Source organism: Physella acuta, unplaced genomic scaffold (genome assembly GCF_028476545.2).
Source record: "Physella acuta isolate Inbredline_101_S28 unplaced genomic scaffold, ASM2847654v3 ptg000228l, whole genome shotgun sequence".
Classification (NCBI taxonomy): domain Eukaryota; kingdom Metazoa; phylum Mollusca; class Gastropoda; family Physidae; genus Physella; species Physella acuta.
Window position 1 is genome coordinate 102,755 of NW_026731747.1, and position 22,246 is coordinate 125,000.

Here is a 22,246-nt window from a genome sequence, read left to right on the forward strand (position 1 = left end):
TCAACAACTTCCCTGTTTCATGGCGACTGTATGAAAGGTGTAGTAGAGGTGTAGTAGAGGTGTAGTAGAGGTGTAGTAGAGGTGTAGTAAAGGTGTAGTAAAGGTGTAGTAGAGGTGTAGTAAAGGTGTAGTAAAGGTGTAGTAGAGGTGTAGTAGAGGTGTAGTAAAGGTGTAGTAGAGGTGTAGTAGAGGTGTAGTAAAGGTGTAGTAAAGGTGTAGTAGAGGTGTAGTAAAGGTGTAGTAAAGGTGTAGTAGAGGTGTAGTAAAGGTGTAGTAAAGCATTTGTTTCAGTGCGACTGTATGAAAGGTTTAGTAAAGCATTTAGAACAGACAGATTCACAAACATACTTTCATTTACCAAAATAAACTAATTCATCAAATACCTCAGACAGACAGAGACATCAGACAGATACATCAGATAGTGTTTGGTCTGATTGATTAGTTTTTATTACAATCAAGCTAGAAACAAGTTACAGTAAGTTTGAAAGCTACATTGGTACATTATCAACAGTTTCTTTCAGGCTTCTCTGGGGGAAGGGTGGGGTGTGGGGAGGGGGAAAACAGTCCAGTAACCCCCTCCCCCCCAATCAAATCCACCCTTCTCTGGATAAAAAATGTATGAGAGAAACCCTGCTCATCCAGTTTGAAAGTTTGGCACATCACCAAGGTCAAGGTCAGACAATGCCCTGCTCCCGTACTGCTGTCTGTGTTAGCAGTCTGTCAAAATGGAACTTGTGCAAGTTGATGGTCTGGTAACCACCGTCTAACACCAGCTCCATGATGCCACGGCCCACGGCCAGTGAGTGCTGGAGGCCATGGCCACTTAGGCCATTTGCAAAGAAAAAGTTTTTGTAATATGGGTGTGGGCCAATCACAAGATTCTGGTCAAACGTGTTGTAGTCATAGAAACCAGCCCAGGCTGACTTGAGCTGGGGACATGAGATCAGTCAAAGTTTATGACTTGAGTAAGGGACATGAGATCAGTCAAAGTTTATGACTTGAATAAGGGACATGAGATCAGTCAAAGTTTATGACTTGAGCTGGGGACATGAGATCAGTCAAAGTTTATGACTTGAATAAGGGACATGAGATCAGTCAAAGTTTATGACTTGAGTAAGGGACATGAGATCAGTCAAAGTTTATGACTGGAGTAAGGGACATGAGATCAGTCAAAGTTTATGACTTGAGTAAGGGACATGAGATCAGTCAAAGTTTATGACTTGAGTAAGGGACATGAGATCAGTCAAAGTTTATGACTTGAGTAAGGGACATGAGATCAGTCAAAGTTTATGACTTGAGCTGGGGACATGAGATCAGTCAAAGTTTATGACTTGAGCTGGGGACATGAGATCAGTCAAAGTTTATGACTTGAGCTGGGGACATGAGATCAGTCAAAGTTTATGACTTGAGTAAGGGACATGAGATCAGTCAAAGTTTATGACTTGAGCTGGGGACATGAGATCAGTCAAAGTTTATGACTTGAGTAAGGGACATGAGATCAGTCAAAGTTTATGACTTGAGTAAGGGACATGAGATCAGTCAAAGTTTATGACTTGAGCTGGGGACATGAGATCAGTCAAAGTTTATGACTTGAGTAAGGGACATGAGATCAGTCAAAGTTTATGACTTGAGCTGGGGACATGAGATCAGTCAAAGTTTATGACTTGAGTAAGGGACATGAGATCAGTCAAAGTTTATGACTTGAGCTGGGGACATGAGATCAGTCAAAGTTTATGACTTGAGTAAGGGACATGAGATCAGTCAAAGTTTATGACTTGAGCTGGGGACATGAGATCAGTCAAAGTTTATGACTTGAGCTGGGGACATGAGATCAGTCAAAGTTTATGACTGGAGTAAGGGACATGAGATCAGTCAACATTTATGACTTAGGATGAAGACAAATACTAGAAAGCTTTGTGTAAGAGAAAAATGACTGGGTGAGAGAAAAATGACTGGGTGAGAGAAAAATGACTGGGTGAGAGAAAAATGACTGGGTGAGAGAAAAATGACTGACTGGGTGAGAGAAAAATGACTGGGTGAGAGAAAAATGACTGGGTGAGAGAAAAATGACTGGGTGAGAGAAAAATGACTGACTGGGTGAGAGAAAAATGACTGGGTGAGAGAAAAATGACTGGAGAGAAAAATGACTGGGTGAGAGAAAAATGACTGGAGAGAAAAATGACTGGGTGAGAGAAAAATGACTGGGTGAGAGAAAAAGGACTGGGTGAGAGAAAAATGACTGGGTGAGAGAAAAATGACTGACTGGGTGAGAGAAAAATGACTGACTGGGTGAGAGAAAAATGACTGGGTGAGAGAAAAATGACTGACTGGGTGAGAGAAAAATGACTGGGTGAGAGAAAAATTACTGGGTGAGAGAAAAATGACTGGGTGAGAGAAAAATGACTGACTGGGTGAGAGAAAAATGACTGGGTGAGAGAAAAATGACTGGGTGAGAGAAAAATGACTGGGTGAGAGAAAAATGACTGGGTGAGAGAAAAATGACTGACTGGGTGAGAGAAAAATGACTGGGTGAGAGAAAAATGACTGACTGGGTGAGAGAAAAATGACTGGGTGAGAGAAAAATGACTGACTGGGTGAGAGAAAAATGACTGACTGGGTGAGAGAAAAATGACTGGGTGAGAGAAAAATGACTGGGTGAGAGAAAAATGACTGGGTGAGAGAAAAATGACTGGGAGAGAAAAATGACTGGGTGAGAGAAAAATGACTGGGAGAGAGAAAAATGACTGGGAGAGAAAAATGACTGGGTGAGAGAAAAATGACTGGGTGAGAGAAAAATGACTGGGTGAGAGAAAAATGACTGGGTGAGAGAAAAATGACTGGGTGAGAGAAAAATGACTGGGTGAGAGAAAAATGACTGGGTGAGAGAAAAATGACTGGGAGAGAAAAATGACTGGGTGAGAGAAAAATGACTGGGTGAGAGAAAAATGACTGGGTGAGAGAAAAATGACTGACTGGGTGAGAGAAAAATGACTGGGTGAGAGAAAAATGACTGGGTGAGAGAAAAATTACTGGGTGAGAGAAAAATGACTGGGTGAGAGAAAAATGACTGACTGGGTGAGAGAAAAATGACTGGGTGAGAGAAAAATGACTGGGTGAGAGAAAAATGACTGGGTGAGAGAAAAATGACTGGGTGAGAGAAAAATGACTGACTGGGTGAGAGAAAAATGACTGGGTGAGAGAAAAATGACTGACTGGGTGAGAGAAAAATGACTGGGTGAGAGAAAAATGACTGACTGGGTGAGAGAAAAATGACTGACTGGGTGAGAGAAAAATGACTGGGTGAGAGAAAAATGACTGGGTGAGAGAAAAATGACTGGGCGAGAGAAAAATGACTGGGAGAGAAAAATGACTGGGTGAGAGAAAAATGACTGGGAGAGAGAAAAATGACTGGGAGAGAAAAATGACTGGGTGAGAGAAAAATGACTGGGTGAGAGAAAAATGACTGGGAGAGAAAAATGACTGGGTGAGAGAAAAATGACTGGGTGAGAGAAAAATGACTGGGTGAGAGAAAAATGACTGGGTGAGAGAAAAATGACTGGGTGAGAGAAAAATGACTGGGAGAGAAAAATGACTGGGTGAGAGAAAAATGACTGGGTGAGAGAAAAATGACTGGGTGAGAGAAAAATGACTGGGTGAGAGAAAAATGACTGGGTGAGAGAAAAATGACTGGGAGAGAAAAATGACTGACTGGGTGAGAGAAAAATGACTGGGTGAGAGAAAAATTACTGGGTGAGAGAAAAATGACTGGGTGAGAGAAAAATGACTGACTGGGTGAGAGAAAAATGACTGGGTGAGAGAAAAATGACTGGAGAGAAAAATGACTGGGTGAGAGAAAAATGACTGGAGAGAAAAATGACTGGGTGAGAGAAAAATGACTGGGTGAGAGAAAAAGGACTGGGTGAGAGAAAAATGACTGGGTGAGAGAAAAATGACTGGGTGAGAGAAAAATGACTGGGTGAGAGAAAAATGACTGACTGGGTGAGAGAAAAATGACTGGGTGAGAGAAAAATGACTGACCTTGGAATGGTTGAAGACAGGAACTCTTCTGGCAATTCTTGGCCAGACGACTTCATCATAAAAATCATAATCCACTTCAAAGTTGGCAACATCAGGCTCCTGGTCCTGTAGGAAAAAGGTGGGAGTGATTGAAAACATGATTAGAGGCTTGAATGATTGTAAACATGATTAGAGGTATGAGTGATTGAAAACATGATTAGAGGTATGAATGATTGTAAACATGATTAGAGGTATGAATGATTGAATACATGATTAGAGGCTTGAATGATTGAAAACATGATTAGAGGTATGAATGATTGTAAACATGACTAGAGGTATGAATGATTGAATACATGATTAGAGGCTTGAATGATTGAAAACATGATTAGAGGTATGAATGATTGTAAACATGATTAGAGGTATGAATGATTGAATACATGATTAGAGGCTTGAATGATTGAAAACATGATTAGAGGTATGAATGATTGTAAACATGACTAGAGGTATGAATGATTGAATACATGATTAGAGGCTTGAATGATTGAAAACATGATTAGAGGTATGAATGATTGTAAACATGATTAGAGGTATGAATGATTGTAAACATGATTAGAGGTATGAATGATTGAATACATGATTAGAGGCTTGAATGATTGAAAACATGATTAGAGGTATGAATGATTGTAAACATGATTAGAGGTATGAATGATTGTAAACATGATTAGAGGTATGAATGATTGAAAACATGATTAGAGGTATGAATGATTGAAAACATGATTAGCGGCTTGAATGATTGAAAACATGATTAGAGGTATGAATGATTGAAAACATGATTAGAGGTATGAATGATTGAAAACATGATTAGCGGCTTGAATGATTGAAAACATGATTAGAGGTATGAATGATTGTAAACATGATTAGAGGTATGAATGATTGAAAACATGATTAGAGGTATGAATGATTGAAAACATGATTAGCGGCTTGAATGATTGAAAACATGATTAGAGGTATGAATGATTGAAAACATGACTAGAGGTTTGAATGATTGTAAACATGATTAGAGGTATGAATGATTGAATACATGATTAGCGGCTTGAATGATTGAAAACATGATTAGAGGTATGAATGATTGTAAACATGATTAGCGGCTTGAATGATTGAAAACATGATTAGAGGCTTGAATGATTGAAAACATGATTAGAGGTATGAATGATTGAAAACATGATTAGCGGCTTGAATGATTGAAAACATGATTAGAGGCTTGAATGATTGAAAACATGATTAGAGGTATGAATGATTGAAAACATGATTAGAAGCTTGAGTGATTGTAAACATGATTAGAGGTATGAATGATTGAAAACATGAATAAAGGTTTGAATGATTGAAAACATGATTAGAGGTATGAATGATTGAAAACATGACTAGAAGCTTGAATGATTGAAAACATGATTAGAGGCTTGAATGATTAAAACATTAGTGATGGATGGGAAAAACTGACCTGTGAGTGTGTGACCTCTGTGTGTGTGTGACCTCTGTGTGTGTGTGACCTCTGTGGGTGTGACCTCTGTGGGTGTGTGACCTCTGTGGGTGTGTGACCTCTGTGTGTGTGACCTCTGTGGGTGTGTGAACTGACCTCTGTGGGTGTGACCTCTGTGGGTGTGTGAACTGACCTCTGTGTGTGTGACCTCTGTGTGTGTGACCTCTGTGTGTGTGTGACCTCTGTGTGTGTGTGACCTCTGTGTGTGTGACCTCTGTGTGTGTGACCTCTGTGGGTGTGTGACCTGTGGGTGTGTGACCTCTGTGGGTGTGTGACCTCTGTGGGTGTTTGAACTGACCTGTGTGGGTGTGTGAACTGACCTCTGTGGGTGTTTGAACTGACCTCTGTGTGTGTGTGACCTGTGGGTGTGTGACCTCTGTGGGTGTGTGACCTCTGTGGGTGTTTGAACTGACCTGTGTGGGTGTGTGAACTGACCTCTGTGGGTGTGTGACCTCTGTGGGTGTGTGAACTGACCTCTGTGGGTGTTTGAACTGACCTCTGTGTGTGTGTGACCTGTGGGTGTGTGACCTCTGTGGGTGTGTGACCTCTGTGGGTGTTTGAACTGACCTGTGTGGGTGTGTGAACTGACCTCTGTGGGTGTTTGAACTGACCTCTGTGTGTGTGTGACCTGTGGGTGTGTGACCTCTGTGGGTGTTTGAACTGACCTGTGTGGGTGTGTGAACTGACCTCTGTGTGTGTGACCTCTGTGTGTGTGAACTGACCTCTGTGGGTGTTTGAACTGACCTCTGTGTGTGTGACCTCTGTGGGTGTGTGACCTCTGTGTGTGTGTGACCTGTGTGTGTGTGACCTCTGTGTGTGTGACCTCTGTGTGTGTGTGACCTCTGTGGGTGTGTGACCTCTGTGGGTGTGACCTCTGTGGGTGTGTGAACTGACCTCTGTGGGTGTGTGAACTGACCTCTGCGTGTGTGAGTGACCTCTGCGTGTGTGTGTGACCTCTGTGGGTGTGTGAACTGACCTCTGTGGGTGTGTGAACTGACCTCTGCGTGTGTGAACTGACCTCTGTGTGTGTGTGTGACCTCTGTGTGTGTGTGACCTCTGTGTGTGTGTGAACTGACCTCTGTGTGTGTGACCTCTGTGTGTGTGAACTGACCTCTGTGTGTGTGACCTCTGTGTGTGTGTGACCTCTGTGTGTGTGTGACCTCTGTGTGTGCGTGTGACCTCTGTGGGTGTGTGAACTGACCTCTGTGGGAGAGCTCCCACAAATGTAGTGACCTCCAAATCCCTCTCGTCTGAAGTAAGCACCGGAAGGATCAATGACAAATGGACAGTCCAGCATGGGACCTTCAGGGCAGTGGCTCACATAAACAAATCTTTTTCTGCTCAGAAAGTAAACAAACATTCCAGCATCATACACACACATTTCAGCATCATACACACACATCAAACAATCTAGTACACACATCAAACAATCTAGCACACACAATCAACCAATGTAGCACAATAGAATAGGGGTCACCAATAAACATCACGCTTTTTTTGACGTTTTTTACCTCCTCCCTCCCCTCCGTCACACAAAGCCAGACCCCCCGCCCCTAAAATGACGTCACACCTCTGCCTACAAACCTCCTCAAAATTGCTGTTGAATTTTTCAAAAAAACATCGATATTTTTTCCAAAATCTTGTCTGAACTCAGTCAACATAGAGTATTTTGATCATTCCTATTACAATTTATTAAAACAGTTTTCTAAAACACGCCATAACGACTAAAACTCGTTTCCTAACATTGCTTTTTTTATAATGCAAAAAAAAGTGATGTCACACCATCTAAACACCCCCCTCCACCTCATCACACACCGTCACAAAATAACGGACCCCCCTCCCCCCCTACGAGTGTGACGTCATTTATGGACGACCCCATAGCCATGATTACCAAATGTCTGGTGATTATTACCTGGGGGCTACAGGAAGTGGCACTGCTAAAATATCCTCCCCCTGACCAATGCCTGCCATCTCCGCCACGTCAGCTGCCCATGGTCCAGCACAGTTGATGATCAAAGAAAATTTGACTTCAAATTCTTGGCCATTCATGACTCGGATCTAATGACACAATGGTGGGGACACATTCATTACTTGGATCTAATGACACAATGGTGGGGACACATTCATTACTCGGATCTAATCAGACAATGGTGGGGACACATTCATTACTCGGATCTAATCAGACAATGGTGGGGACACATTCATTACTTGGATCTAATGACACAATCGTGGGGACACATTCATTACTCGGATCTAATGACACAATGGTGGGGACACATTCATTACTTGGATCTAATCAGACAATGGTGGGGACACATTCATTACTTGGATCTAATCAGACAATGGTGGGGACACATTCATTACTTGGATCTAATGACACAATGGTGGGTACACATTCATTACTTGGATCTAATCAGACAATGGTGGGGACACATTCATTACTCGGATCTAATCAGACAATGGTGGGGACACATTCATTACTCGGATCTAATGACACAATGGTGGGGACACATTCATTACTTGGATCTAATGACACAATGGTGGGGACACATTCATTACTTGGATCTAATGACACAATGGTGGGTACACATTCATTACTTGGATCTAATCAGACAATGGTGGGGACACATTCATTACTCGGATCTAATCAGACAATGGTGGGGACACATTCATTACTTGGATCTAATCAGACAATGGTGGGGACACATTCATTACTTGGATCTAATCAGACAATGGTGGGGACACATTCATGACTCGGATCTAATCAGAAAATGGTGGGGACACATTCATTACTTGGATCTAATCAGACAATGGTGGGGACACATTCATTACTTGGATCTAATCAGACAATGGTGGGGACACATTCATTACTTGGATCTAATCAGACAATGGTGGGGACACATTCATTACTTGGATCTAATGACACAATGGTGGGTACACATTCATTACTCGGATCTAATGACACAATGGTGGGGACACATTCATTACTTGGATCTAATCAGACAATGGTGGGGACACATTCATTACTCGGATCTAATCAGACAATGGTGGGGGGACATTCATTACTTGGATCTAATCAGACAATGGTGGGGACACATTCATTACTCGGATCTAATCAGACAATGGTGGGGACACATTCATTACTCGGATCTAATCAGACAATGGTGGGGACACATTCATTACTCGGATCTAATCAGACAATGGTGGGTACACATTCATTACTCGGATCTAATCAGACAATGGTGGGGACACATTCATTACTTGGATCTAATGACACAATGGTGGGGACACATTCATTACTTGGATCTAATGACACAATGGTGGGGACACATTCATTACTCGGATCTAATCAGAAAATGGTGGGGACACATTCATTACTTGGATCTAATCAGACAATGGTGGGGACACATTCATTACTTGGATCTAATGACACAATGGTGGGGACACATTCATTACTTGGATCTAATCAGACAATGGTGGGGACACATTCATTACTTGGATCTAATGACACAATGGTGGGGACACATTCATTACTTGGATCTAATGACACAATCGTGGGGACACATTCATTACTTGGATCTAATGACACAATGGTGGGGACACATTCATTACTTGGATCTAATGACACAATCGTGGGGACACATTCATTACTTGGATCTAATGACACAATGGTGGGGACACATTCATTACTTGGATCTAATGACACAATGGTGGGGACACATTCATTACTCGGATCTAATGACACAATCGTGGGGACACATTCATTACTTGGATCTAATCAGACAATGGTGGGGACACATTCAGACATGAGAACCTACAAGTTCAGAGTACCCTGACCCAAGTTTGACCTTAAGCCTGACCCAAGTCTGACCTTAACCCTGACCTTAACCCTGACCCGAGTCTGACCTTAACCCTGACCCAAGTCTGACCTTAACCCTGACCCGAGTCTGACCTTAACCCTGACCCAAGTCTGACCTTAACCCTGACCCAAGTCTGACCTTAACCCTGGCCCAAGTCTGACCTTAACCCTGACCCAAGTCTGACCTTAACCCTGACCCAAGTCTGACCTTAACCCTGACCCAAGTCTGACCTTAACCCTGACCCAAGTCTGACCTTAACCCTGACCCAAGTCTGACCTTAACCCTGACCTAACTAGATTAAGCCAACTTACAACACCAGAAACAAGCTGATCTCTTCCTGTGGACATTTTTTCCTTCTCCAAACTAATGAGGTCACCATGGACATAGGTCGTCCCCATACTCAAGTTTTTCTGTTGGAGGGCTCTCACCAAGGACCATGGGTCAAACCAGCCTTCACCTTCAAGTCCTGGCAGTCAAGACATAGGCTCAGTGTAAACCAACTGGCTCAATGTAAACCAACTGGCTCAATGTAAACATTACCAACTGGCTCAATGTAAACATTACCAACTGGCTCAATGTAAACATTACCGAATGGCTAAATGTAAACATTACCAACTGGCTCAATGTAAACATGACCAACTGACTCAATGTAAACATTACCAACGGCTCAATGTAAACATTACCAACTGGCTCAATGTAAACATTACCAACTGGCTCAATGTAAACATTACCGAATGGCTAAATGTAAACATTACCAACTGGCTCAATGTAAACATGACCAACTGACTCAATGTAAACATTACAAACGGCTCAATGTAAACATTACCAACTGGCTCAATGTAAACATTACCAACTGGCTCAATGTAAACATTACCGAATGGCTAAATGTAAACATTACCAACTGGCTCAATGTAAACATGACCAACTGACTCAATGTAAACATTACCAACTGGCTCAATGTAAACATTACCAACTGGCTAAATGTAAACCAACTGGCTCAATGTAAACATTACCAACTGGCTCAATGTAAACATTACCAACTGGCTCAATGTAAACCAACTGGCTCAATGTAAACATTACCAACTGGCTCAATGTAAACCAACTGGCTCAATGTAAACATTACCAACTGGCTCAATGTAAACATTACCAACTGGCTCAATGTAAACATTACCAACTGGCTCAATGTAAACATTACCAACTGGCTAAATGTAAACCAACTGGCTCAATGTAAACATTACCAACTGGCTCAATGTAAACCAACTGGCTCAATGTAAACATTACCAACTGGCTCAATGTAAACATTACCAACTGGCTCAGTGTAAACATTACCAACTGGCTCAATGTAAACATTACCAACTGGCTCAATGTAAACATTACCAACTGGCTCAGTGTAAACATTACCAACTGGCTCAGTGTAAACATTACCAACTGACTCAATGTAAACCAACTGGCTAAATGTAAACCAACTGGCTCAATGTAAACATTACCAACGGCTCAATGTAAACATTACCAACTGGCTCAATGTAAACATTACCAACTGGCTCAATGTAAACATTACCGAATGGCTAAATGTAAACATTACCAACTGGCTCAATGTAAACATGACCAACTGACTCAATGTAAACATTACAAACGGCTCAATGTAAACATTACCAACTGGCTCAATGTAAACATTACCAACTGGCTCAATGTAAACATTACCGAATGGCTAAATGTAAACATTACCAACTGGCTCAATGTAAACATGACCAACTGACTCAATGTAAACATTACCAACTGGCTCAATGTAAACATTACCAACTGGCTAAATGTAAACCAACTGGCTCAATGTAAACATTACCAACTGGCTCAATGTAAACATTACCAACTGGCTCAATGTAAACCAACTGGCTCAATGTAAACATTACCAACTGGCTCAATGTAAACCAACTGGCTCAATGTAAACATTACCAACTGGCTCAATGTAAACATTACCAACTGGCTCAATGTAAACATTACCAACTGGCTCAATGTAAACATTACCAACTGGCTAAATGTAAACCAACTGGCTCAATGTAAACATTACCAACTGGCTCAATGTAAACCAACTGGCTCAATGTAAACATTACCAACTGGCTCAATGTAAACATTACCAACTGGCTCAGTGTAAACATTACCAACTGGCTCAATGTAAACATTACCAACTGGCTCAATGTAAACATTACCAACTGGCTCAGTGTAAACATTACCAACTGGCTCAGTGTAAACATTACCAACTGACTCAATGTAAACCAACTGGCTAAATGTAAACCAACTGGCTCAATGTAAACATTACCAACTGGCTCAATGTAAACATTACCAACTGGCTCAATGTAAACATTACCAACTGGCTCAATGTAAACATTACCAACTGGCTCAATGTAAACATTACCAACTGGCTCAATGTAAACATTACCAACTGGCTCAATGTAAACATTACCAACTGGCTCAATGTAAACATTACCAACTGGCTCAATGTAAACATTACCAACTGGCTCACTGTAAACCAACTGGCTCAATGTAAACATTACCAACTGGCTCAATGTAAACATTACCAACTGGCTCAATGTAAACCAACTGGCTCAATGTAAACATTACCAACTGGCTCAATGTAAACCAACTGGCTCAATGTAAACATTACCAACTGGCTCAATGTAAACCAACTGGCTCAATGTAAACATTACCAACTGGCTCAATGTAAACATTACCAACTGGCTCAATGTAAACATTACCAACTGGCTCAGTGTAAACATGACCAACTGGCTCAATGTAAACATTACCAACTGGCTCAATGTAAACATTACCAACTGGCTCAATGTAAACATTATCAACTGGCTCACTGTAAACCAACTGGCTCAATGTAAACATTACCAACTGGCTCAATGTAAACATTACCAACTGGCTCAATGTAAACATTACCAACTGGCTCAATGTAAACCAACTGGCTCAATGTAAACATTACCAACTGGCTCAATGTAAACCAACTGGCTCAATGTAAACATTACCAACTGGCTCAATGTAAACCAACTGGCTCAATGTAAACATTACCAACTGGCTCAATGTAAACATTACCAACTGGCTCAATGTAAACATTACCAACTGGCTCAGTGTAAACATGACCAACTGGCTCAATTTAAACATTACCAACTGGCTCAATGTAAACATTACCAACTGGCTCAGTGTAAACATTACCAACTGGCTCAATGTAAACATTACCAACTGGCTCAATGTAAACATTACCAACTGGCTCAATGTAAACATTACCAACTGGCTCAGTGTAAACATTACCAACTGGCTCAATGTAAACATTACCAACTGGCTCAATGTAAACATTACCAACTGGCTCAGTGTAAACATTACCAACTGGCTCAATGTAAACATTACCAACTGGCTCAATGTAAACATTACCAACCGGCTCAATGTAAACCAACTGGCTCAATGTAAACATTACCAACTGGCTCAATGTAAACCAACTGGCTCAATGTAAACATTACCAACTGGCTCAATGTAAACCAACTGGCTCAATGTAAACATTACCAACTGGCTCAATGTAAACATTACCAACTGGCTCAATGTAAACATTACCAACTGGCTCAGTGTAAACATGACCAACTGGCTCAATGTAAACATTACCAACTGGCTCAATGTAAACATTACCAACTGGCTCAATGTAAACATTACCAACTGGCTCAATGTAAACATTACCAACTGGCTCAATGTAAACATTACCAACTGGCTCAAAGTAAACCAACTGGCTCAATGTAAACCAACTGGCTCAATGTAAACATTACCAACTGGCTCACTGTAAACCAACTGGCTCAATGTAAACATTACCAACTGGCTCAATGTAAACATTACCAACTGGCTCAATGTAAACCAACTGGCTCAATGTAAACATTACCAACTGGCTCAATGTAAACATTACCAACTGGCTCAGTGTAAACATTACCAACTGGCTCAATGTAAACATTACCAACTGGCTCAATGTAAACATTACCAACTGGCTCAGTGTAAACATTACCAACTGGCTCAGTGTAAACATTACCAACTGACTCAATGTAAACCAACTGGCTCAATGTAAACCAACTGGCTCAATGTAAACATTACCAACTGGCTCAATGTAAACATTACCAACTGGCTCAATGTAAACATTACCAACTGGCTCAATGTAAACATTACCAACTGTCTCAATGTAAACATTACCAACTGGCTCAATGTAAACATTACCAACTGGCTCAATGTAAACATTACCAACTGGCTCAATGTAAACCAACTGGCTCAATGTAAACATTACCAACTGGCTCACTGTAAACCAACTGGCTCAATGTAAACATTACCAACTGGCTCAATGTAAACATTACCAACTGGCTCAATGTAAACCAACTGGCTCAATGTAAACATTACCAACTGGCTCAATGTAAACCAACTGGCTCAATGTAAACATTACCAACTGGCTCAATGTAAACCAACTGGCTCAATGTAAACATTACCAACTGGCTCAATGTAAACATTACCAACTGGCTCAATGTAAACATTACCAACTGGCTCAGTGTAAACATTACCAACTGGCTCAATGTAAACATTACCAACTGGCTCAATGTAAACATTACCAACTGGCTCAATGTAAACATTACCAACTGGCTCAGTGTAAACATTACCAACTGGCTCAATGTAAACATTACCAACTGGCTCAATGTAAACATTACCAACTGGCTCAATGTAAACATTACCAACTGGCTCAATGTAAACATTACCAACTGGCTCAATGTAAACATTACCAAATGGCTCAATGTAAACCAACGGGCTCAATGTAAACATTACCAACTGGCTCAATGTTAACCAACTGGCTCAATGTAAACATTACCAACTGGCTCAATGTAAACCAACTGGCTCAATGTAAACATTACCAACTGGCTCAATGTAAACATTACCAACTGGCTCAATGTAAACATTACCAACTGGCTCAGTGTAAACATGACCAACTGGCTCAATGTAAACATTACCAACTGGCTCAATGTAAACATTACCAACTGGCTCAATGTAAACATTACCAACTGGCTCAATGTAAACCAACTAGCTCAATGTAAACCAACTGGCTCAATGTAAACATTACCAACTAGCTCAATGTAAACATTACCAACTGGCTAAATGTAAACATTACCAACTGGCTAAATGTAAACATTACCAACTGGCTCAATGTAAACATTACCAACTGGCTCAATGTAAACCAACTGGCTCAATGTAAACATTACCAACTGGCTAAATGTAAACATTACCAACTGGCTAAATGTAAACCAACTGGCTCAATGTAAACATTACCAACTGGCTAAATGTAAACATTACCAACTGGCTCAATGTAAACATTACCAACTGGCTCAATGTAAACATTACCAAATGGCTAAATGTAAACATTACCAACTGGCTAAATACAAATTTTACCAAATGGCTAAATGTAAACATGACCAACTGGATTAATGTAAACAATATCAACTGGCTAAATATAAATTTTACCAAATGGCTAAATGTAAACATGACCAACTGGATAAATGTAAACAATACCAACTGGCTAAATATAAATTTTACCAAATGGCTAAATTTAAACATGACCAACTGGTTAAATGTAAACATGACCAACTGGCTAAATATAAATTTTACCAACTGGCTAAATGTAAACATTACCAACCGGTTAAATGTAAACATTACCTAGGGAGCCGCACTCAATGCCATCCAGATTAAGCCATGGAAATCTTGTGCCCAGTTGATGTTTGGTTAATAAAACAGTTTTAGCTCCAAGCTCCCTAGTGATGATTCAATCAGTGGTTAGTGTCAAGTAGGATGTCACATGACAAGTAGGATGTCACATGACAAGTAGGATGTCACATGACAAGTAGGATGTCACATGACAAGTAGGTGTCACATGACAAGTAGGATGTCACATGACAAGTAGGTGTCACATGACAAGTAGGATGTCACATGACAAGTAGGATGTCACATGACAAGTAGGATGTCACATGACAAGTAGGATGTCACATGACATATATGTGTATCTATCAACTGTACCAAAAGTTTCTCACCTCTGCATGTTTAGATATCACATGACATACATATATATCTATTTACTGTACCAAGTGAGCAGTTTCTCACCTCTGCATGTTTAGATATCACATGACATACAAATATATCTATTTACTGTACCAAGTGAGCAGTTTCTCACCTCTGCATGTGAACATTAGACATCACATGACATGACATGGTGTATCTATCTACGATACTCACCTCTGCATGTGAACATTAGCTGCAAGCTGCTCAGCATCTCTTGGGGGTGCAAGGAAAAGATAACCCTGGTGGTTGAACTGGACGTCTGGCGGACTTTCATCTGCAAACATCACACCCATTTACTTAATTAACACCCATTTACTTAATTTACACCCATTTACTTACTTAACACCCATTTACTTACTTAACACCCATTTACTTACTTAACACCCATTTACTTACTTAACACCCATTTACTTAATTAACACCCATTTACTTAATTAACACTCATTTACTTAATTAACACCCATTTACTTATATAACACCCATTTACTTATATAACACCCATTTACTTACTTAACACCCATTTACTTACTTAACACCCATTTACTTAATTAACACCCATTTACTTAATTAACACCCATTTACTTAATTAACACCCATTTACTTACTTAACACCCATTTACTTAATTAACACCCATTTACTTATATAACACCCATTTACTTATATAACACCCATTTACTTATATAACACCCATTTACTTATATAACACCCATTTACTTACTTAACACCCATTTACTTATATAACACCCATTTACTTACTTAACACCCATTTACTTAATTAACACTCATTTACTTATATAACACCCATTTACTTATATAACACCCATTTACTTACTTAACACCCATTTACTTACTTAACACCCATTTACTTACTTAACACTCATTTACTTAATTAACACCCATTTACTTATATAACACCCATTTACTTATATAACACCCATTTACTTACTTAACACCCATTTACTTACTTAACACCCATTTACTTACTTAACACCTATTTACTTACTTAACACCCATTTACTTACTTAACACCCATTTACTTAATTAACACCCATTTACTTAATTTACACCCATTTACTTAATTCTTATTTTATATTTTATACCCATTTCAAATTGAATAGAGCATGGTACATGAAGGAGTTAGCTCTTGTTATCAGGGAGACATGAAGGAAATAGAGCTTAAGGTCATGTACCTAAAGTGACCTGTTCAGTGATTTGATAAATAGAGCTTAAGGTCATGTACCTATAGACCTGTTCAGTGATTTGATAAATAGAGCTTAAGGTCATGTACCTAAAGTGACCTGTTCAGTGATTTGATAAATAGAGCTTAAGGTCATGTACCTAAAGTGACCTGTTCAGTGATTTGATAAATAGAGCTTAAGGTGATGTACCTAGTGACCTGTTCAGTGATTTGATAAAAAGAGCTTAAGGTCATGTACCTATAGTGACCTGTTCAGTGATTTGATAAATAGAACTTAAGGTCATGTACCTAAAGTGACCTGTTCAGTGATTTGATAAATAGAGCTTAAGGTCATGTATCTAAAGTGACCTGTTCAGTGATTTGATAAATAGAACATAACGTCCCCACCCCCTAGTGACCTGTAGAATGATTTGATAAATAGGGTTCTCACTTTTCTTAGCAGATTTCTAGTGGACAGGGTTTTGTGGACAGGTGTCTAGTGGACAGGGTTCTAGTGGACAGGTGTCTTGTGGACAGGTGTCTAGTAGACAGGTGTCTAGTGGACAGGGGTCTAGTGGACATGTTGAAAGGGATCCTACAGTCAAGTTTTGTGAGTATATCATAAGCAAATGACTTTTATTACTTTTAAGTTGAAGTTCCTTACTTTTCTACAACATTTTAAATCATGTTTAAAATTTCTTTCACATTTGTTTTTCAAACAAAAAACTATATTTACTTAACAACAGATTGAACCAAATCTAAACTTAGGAGGAGGATATGATTTTAATCTGCATTCTTGTTTTAAATATCTAAACTACGGAGTAGGATAAGACACTAAAACATGCAGCACTTAAAGACACTAAAACATGCAGCACTTAAAGACACTAAAACATGCAGCACTTAAAGACACTAAAACATGCAGCACTTACGGATGACTGTCAGATGCTCCTTTATATTGCGTAAAAATTGTGATGTGAACATGGAGAGCTGGACATTCTCTGGCACAGAGAACTGCTGTCTGATTCCACCAGCTGATAGCATGGAGGAGGCTCTAGTGTACTGGAAGTAGAGGGGGGGGGAGGCTCTAGTGTACTGGAAGTAGAGGGGGGGGAGGAGGAGGCTCTAGTGTACTGGAAGTAGAGGGGGGGGAGGCTCTAGTGTACTGGAAGTAGAGGGGGGAGGAGGCTCTAGTGTACTGGAAGTAGAGGGGGGGGAGGAGGCTCTAGTGTACTGGAAGTAGAGGGGGGGGGAGGCTCTAGTGTACTGGAAGTAGAGGGGGGGGGGAGGCTCTAGTGTACTGGAAGTAGAGGGGGGGGAGGCTCTAGTGTACTGGAAGTAGAGGGGGGGAGGAGGCTCTAGTGTACTGGAAGTAGAGGGGGGGGGGGAGGCTCTAGTGTACTGGAAGTAGAGGGGGGGGGGAGGCTCTAGTGTACTGGAAGTAGAGGGGAGGAGGCTCTAGTGTACTGGAAGTAGAGGGGAGGAGGCTCTAGTGTACTGGAAGTAGAGGGGAGGAGGCTCTAGTGTACTGGAAGTAGAGGGGGGGGGGAGGCTCTAGTGTACTGGAAGTAGAGGGGGGGAGGAGGCTCTAGTGTACTGGAAGTAGAGGGGGGGAGGAGGCTCTAGTGTACTGGAAGTAGAGGGGGGGGGGAGGCTCTAGTGTACTGGAAGTAGAGGGGGGGGGGAGGCTCTAGTGTACTGGAAGTAGAGGGGGGGGAGGCTCTAGTGTACTGGAAGTAGAGGGGGGGAGGAGGCTCTAGTGTACTGGAAGTAGAGGGGGGGGGGGAGGCTCTAGTGTACTGGAAGTAGAGGGGGGGGGGAGGCTCTAGTGTACTGGAAGTAGAGGGGAGGAGGCTCTAGTGTACTGGAAGTAGAGGGGAGGAGGCTCTAGTGTACTGGAAGTAGAGGGGAGGAGGCTCTAGTGTACTGGAAGTAGAGGGGGGGGGGAGGCTCTAGTGTACTGGAAGTAGAGGGGGGGAGGAGGCTCTAGTGTACTGGAAGTAGAGGGGGGGAGGAGGCTCTAGTGTACTGGAAGTAGAGGGGGGGGGAGGAGGCTCTAGTGTACTGGAAGTAGAGGGGGGGGGGAGGAGGCTCTAGTGTACTGGAAGTAGAGAGGGGGGAGGAGGCTCTAGTGTACTGGAAGTAGAGGGGGGGGGAGGAGGCTCTAGTGTACTGGAAGTAGGGGGGGGGGAGGCTCTAGTGTACTGGAAGTAGGGGGGGGGGAGGCTCTAGTGTACTGGAAGTAGGGGGGGGGAGGAGGCTCTAGTGTACTGGAAGTAGAGGGGGGGGGAGGCTCTAGTGTACTGGAAGTAGAGGGGTGGGGGAGGAGGCTCTAGTGTACTGGAAGTAGAGGGGAGGAGGCTCTAGTGTACTGGAAGTAGAGGGGGGGGGAGGAGGCTCTAGTGTACTGGAAGTAGAGGGGGGGGGAGGCTCTAGTGTACTGGAAGTAGAGGGGGGGGAGGCTCTAGTGTACTGGAAGTAGAGGGGGGGGGAGGAGGCTCTAGTGTACTGGAAGTAGAGGGGGGGGGGAGGAGGCTCTAGTGTACTGGAAGTAGAGGGGGGGGGAGGAGGCTCTAGTGTACTGGAAGTAGAGGGGGGGGGGAGGAGGCTCTAGTGTACTGGAAGTAGAGGGGTGGGGGAGGCTCTAGTGTACTGGAAGTAGAGGGGGGGGGGAGGCTCTAGTGTACTGGAAGTAGGGGGGGGGGGGAGGAGGCTCTAGTGTACTGGAAGTAGAGGGGGGGGGAGGCTCTAGTGTACTGGAAGTAGAGGGGGGGGGGAGGCTCTAGTGTACTGGAAGTAGAGGGGAGGAGGCTCTAGTGTACTGGAAGTAGAGGGGGGGAGGAGGAGGAGGCTCTAGTGTACTGGAAGTAGAGGGGTGGGGGAGGGGAGGCTCTAGTGTACTGGAAGTAGAGGGGGGGGGAGGAGGCTCTAGTGTACTGGAAGTAGAGGGGGGGGGGAGGCTCTAGTGTACTGGAAGTAGAGGGGTGGGGGAGGGGAGGCTCTAGTGTACTGGAAGTAGAGGGGGGGGAGGAGGCTCTAGTGTACTGGAAGTAGGGGGGGGGGGAGGCTCTAGTGTACTGGAAGTAGAGGGGGGGGGGGATCTAAACACACAAAAGTAGAATGGATGGGGGATTTGGTTCTATCATATTATTATAATACCATTATTATAATGCTATATATTCTATTTACCACTGGGTCACGTTCAACCACGACTACATTTATATTCTATTTACCACTGGGTCACGTTCAACGACTACTACATTTATATTCTATTTACCACTGGGTCACGTTCAACCACTACTACATTTGAGCCCTTTGGGTTGCGCTGCTTGATCCAATAGGCCACAGAAGAGCCAATGACTCCTCCCCCGACAATTAGAACATCTGCTTCTCGTGGAACTTTTGTCCCAGGTGGTTTCATTGTCTTGATCCCCTCCATCTCTTCATGCAGGATCTTCCATGCTGACCTGTATTTACCTGCTCGTCAAAACAACTTGGACATGAAAACTTATAAACCTACCGGCTGCTGGGACCCAAACCTGTAAACTTACCAGCTGCTGGGACCCAAACCTGTAAACCTACCGGCTGCTGGGACCCAAACCTGTAAACTTACCAGCTGCTGGGACCCAAACCTGTAAACCTACCGGCTGCTGGGACCCAAACCTGTAAACCTACCAGCTGCTGGGACCCAAACCTGTAAACCTACCGGCTGCTGGGACCCAAACCTGTAAACCTACCGGCTGCTGGGACCCAAACCTGTAAACCTACCAGCTGCTGGGACCCAAACCTGTAAACCTACCAGTTGCTGGGACCCAAACCTGTAAACCTACCAGCTGCTGGGACCCAAACCTGTAAACCTACCGGCTGCTGGGACCCAAACCTGTAAACCTACCGGCTGCTGGGACCCAAACCTGTAAACCTACTGGCTGCTGGGACCCAAACCTGTAAACCTACCGGCTGCTGGGACCCAAACCTGTAAACCTACCGGCTGCTGGGACCCAAACCTGTAAACCTACCGGCTGCTGGGACCCAAACCTGTAAACCTACCGGCTGCTGGGACCCAAACCTGTAAACCTACCAGCTGCTGGGACCCTCTTTTCATCATCCATGTGCTCCTTGCGAGGTCCATCATCTCTCTCTGTGGAGAACCTCCTAGCAGTCAGTTGTACTGTATTGGTCTGGATCAGAGAACTGACCACTCCATTCAAACTCTTTAGTCTTGAACATTTTGGAATCATATTCTGCATTCCTTGAAAACAACAAAACAACATTGACACAGTCTAAGTTAGGATGTCACTTAAGATTTTAAACCTCATTATTGTTAATGATAACTTGAAACATTAAAAACTTCATTATTGTTCATGATAACTTGAAACATTAAAAGCTTCATTATTGTTCATGATAACTTGAAACATTAAAAACTTCATTATTGTTCATGATAACTTGAAACATTAAAAACTTCATTATTGTTCATGATAACTTGAAACATTAAAAACTTCATTATTGTTCTTGATAACTTGAAACATTAAAAACTTCATTATTGTTAAACATTAAAAACTCATTATTGTTCATGATGACTTTAAAAATTAAAAACTACATTTATTTACCTTTAATTTGATACCAATAATTGTGCAAGATAACTTGAAACAATAAAAACTGCATTTATTTACCTATAATTTGATACCAATTCTTTTTATCCAATTTACTCGGTAACCTAGGAAATGATTTGTGAAAAAAAAAACGCTTTTATTTTTAAATGGCTATGATTATTTCACTGATTTTCAGTGATACTGTTGGTTAGTTTTTTAAGGAGTGTTGTTGTGACGTGATTGACCGCTCTCTGCTGTTTAGCAGAAATGTGTCGTCTGCTAGATTTATCCACATTCAAATACACGGCGGGCAAAATGGACAGGCTTTGTTAGCTGTTGTCTCGATCAAGTCATATTTTAAAGGTTTTGTTTTTACCCTGCATTATTTTTAAAACATTAATGACATTAATTTAGTAGAAAGCAAGTTATAAATTTTTATAGATTTCCTAGTTTTGAATATATTTTCAGTATGTTTAGAATAATATTAAATAAAGCAATTCATGTTTTGCTTACTTTTATTATGTTCTGCTCGAAATTCTCAGCGATTAGTCCAGAAGAATGTACAAATGGCAAGTTTGCATCAAACATTATTCGTCGAATGTTAAAACTAGACTGGTATAGTTGAATAATACACAAAAATAACGATGAGTATATATTTCTGAAATGACCATGAAACATTGTTAAAAAACTGAATCTATTGTCGCCGAAGGTAAAAAAACAGAATAAAAAAACAGAAATCAAGCGAAAGGCTAGTCTAAGTCTCTATCAATTTATAATTGGCTAATTTTGTCTATCATGTAAAGTGAGAGATTTGAAAATATTTAGAAGTTATAGTCAAGCAGGGAATAGTGTCAGATCAGAAAGTTACAGTCAACAAGAAATGGTGCCAGAAAGTTACAGTCAAACAAGAAATGGTGTCAGAAAGTTACAGTCAAGCAAGAAATGGTG

The 22,246-nt window shown here is 41.7% G+C and overlaps 1 protein-coding gene across 5 annotated transcripts in view; it reads right to left on the minus strand.

Moving 5' to 3' along the window:
- Window positions 1–430: 430 nt before the first annotated feature.
- LOC131938023 (FAD-dependent oxidoreductase domain-containing protein 1) overlaps window positions 431–22,246 on the minus strand; it is a 25,637-nt gene continuing 3,821 nt past the window's right edge. For 2 of the 5 annotated variants that reach the window (XM_059295833.1, XM_059295834.1), the window contains exons 2-13: window positions 21,812–21,956; window positions 21,317–21,423; window positions 20,788–20,958; window positions 19,987–20,186; window positions 17,642–17,771; window positions 15,709–15,808; window positions 15,136–15,230; window positions 9,726–9,880; window positions 7,467–7,612; window positions 6,756–6,891; window positions 4,039–4,143; window positions 431–929 (exon numbers count right to left, since the gene is read on the minus strand). In XM_059295833.1, coding sequence (XP_059151816.1) covers window positions 675–929; window positions 4,039–4,143; window positions 6,756–6,891; window positions 7,467–7,612; window positions 9,726–9,880; window positions 15,136–15,230; window positions 15,709–15,808; window positions 17,642–17,771; window positions 19,987–20,186; window positions 20,788–20,958; window positions 21,317–21,371 — 1,548 coding nt within the window. In that variant the 5' untranslated portion in view covers window positions 21,372–21,423; window positions 21,812–21,956 and the 3' untranslated portion in view covers window positions 431–674. Of the gene's footprint in view, window positions 930–4,038; window positions 4,144–6,755; window positions 6,892–7,466; window positions 7,613–9,725; window positions 9,881–15,135; window positions 15,231–15,708; window positions 15,809–17,641; window positions 17,772–19,986; window positions 20,187–20,260; window positions 20,270–20,787; window positions 20,959–21,316; window positions 21,424–21,811; window positions 21,957–22,246 lie in introns of those variants that run through there. The other 3 variants (XM_059295836.1, XM_059295835.1, XM_059295837.1) reach the window with 3 other exon arrangements.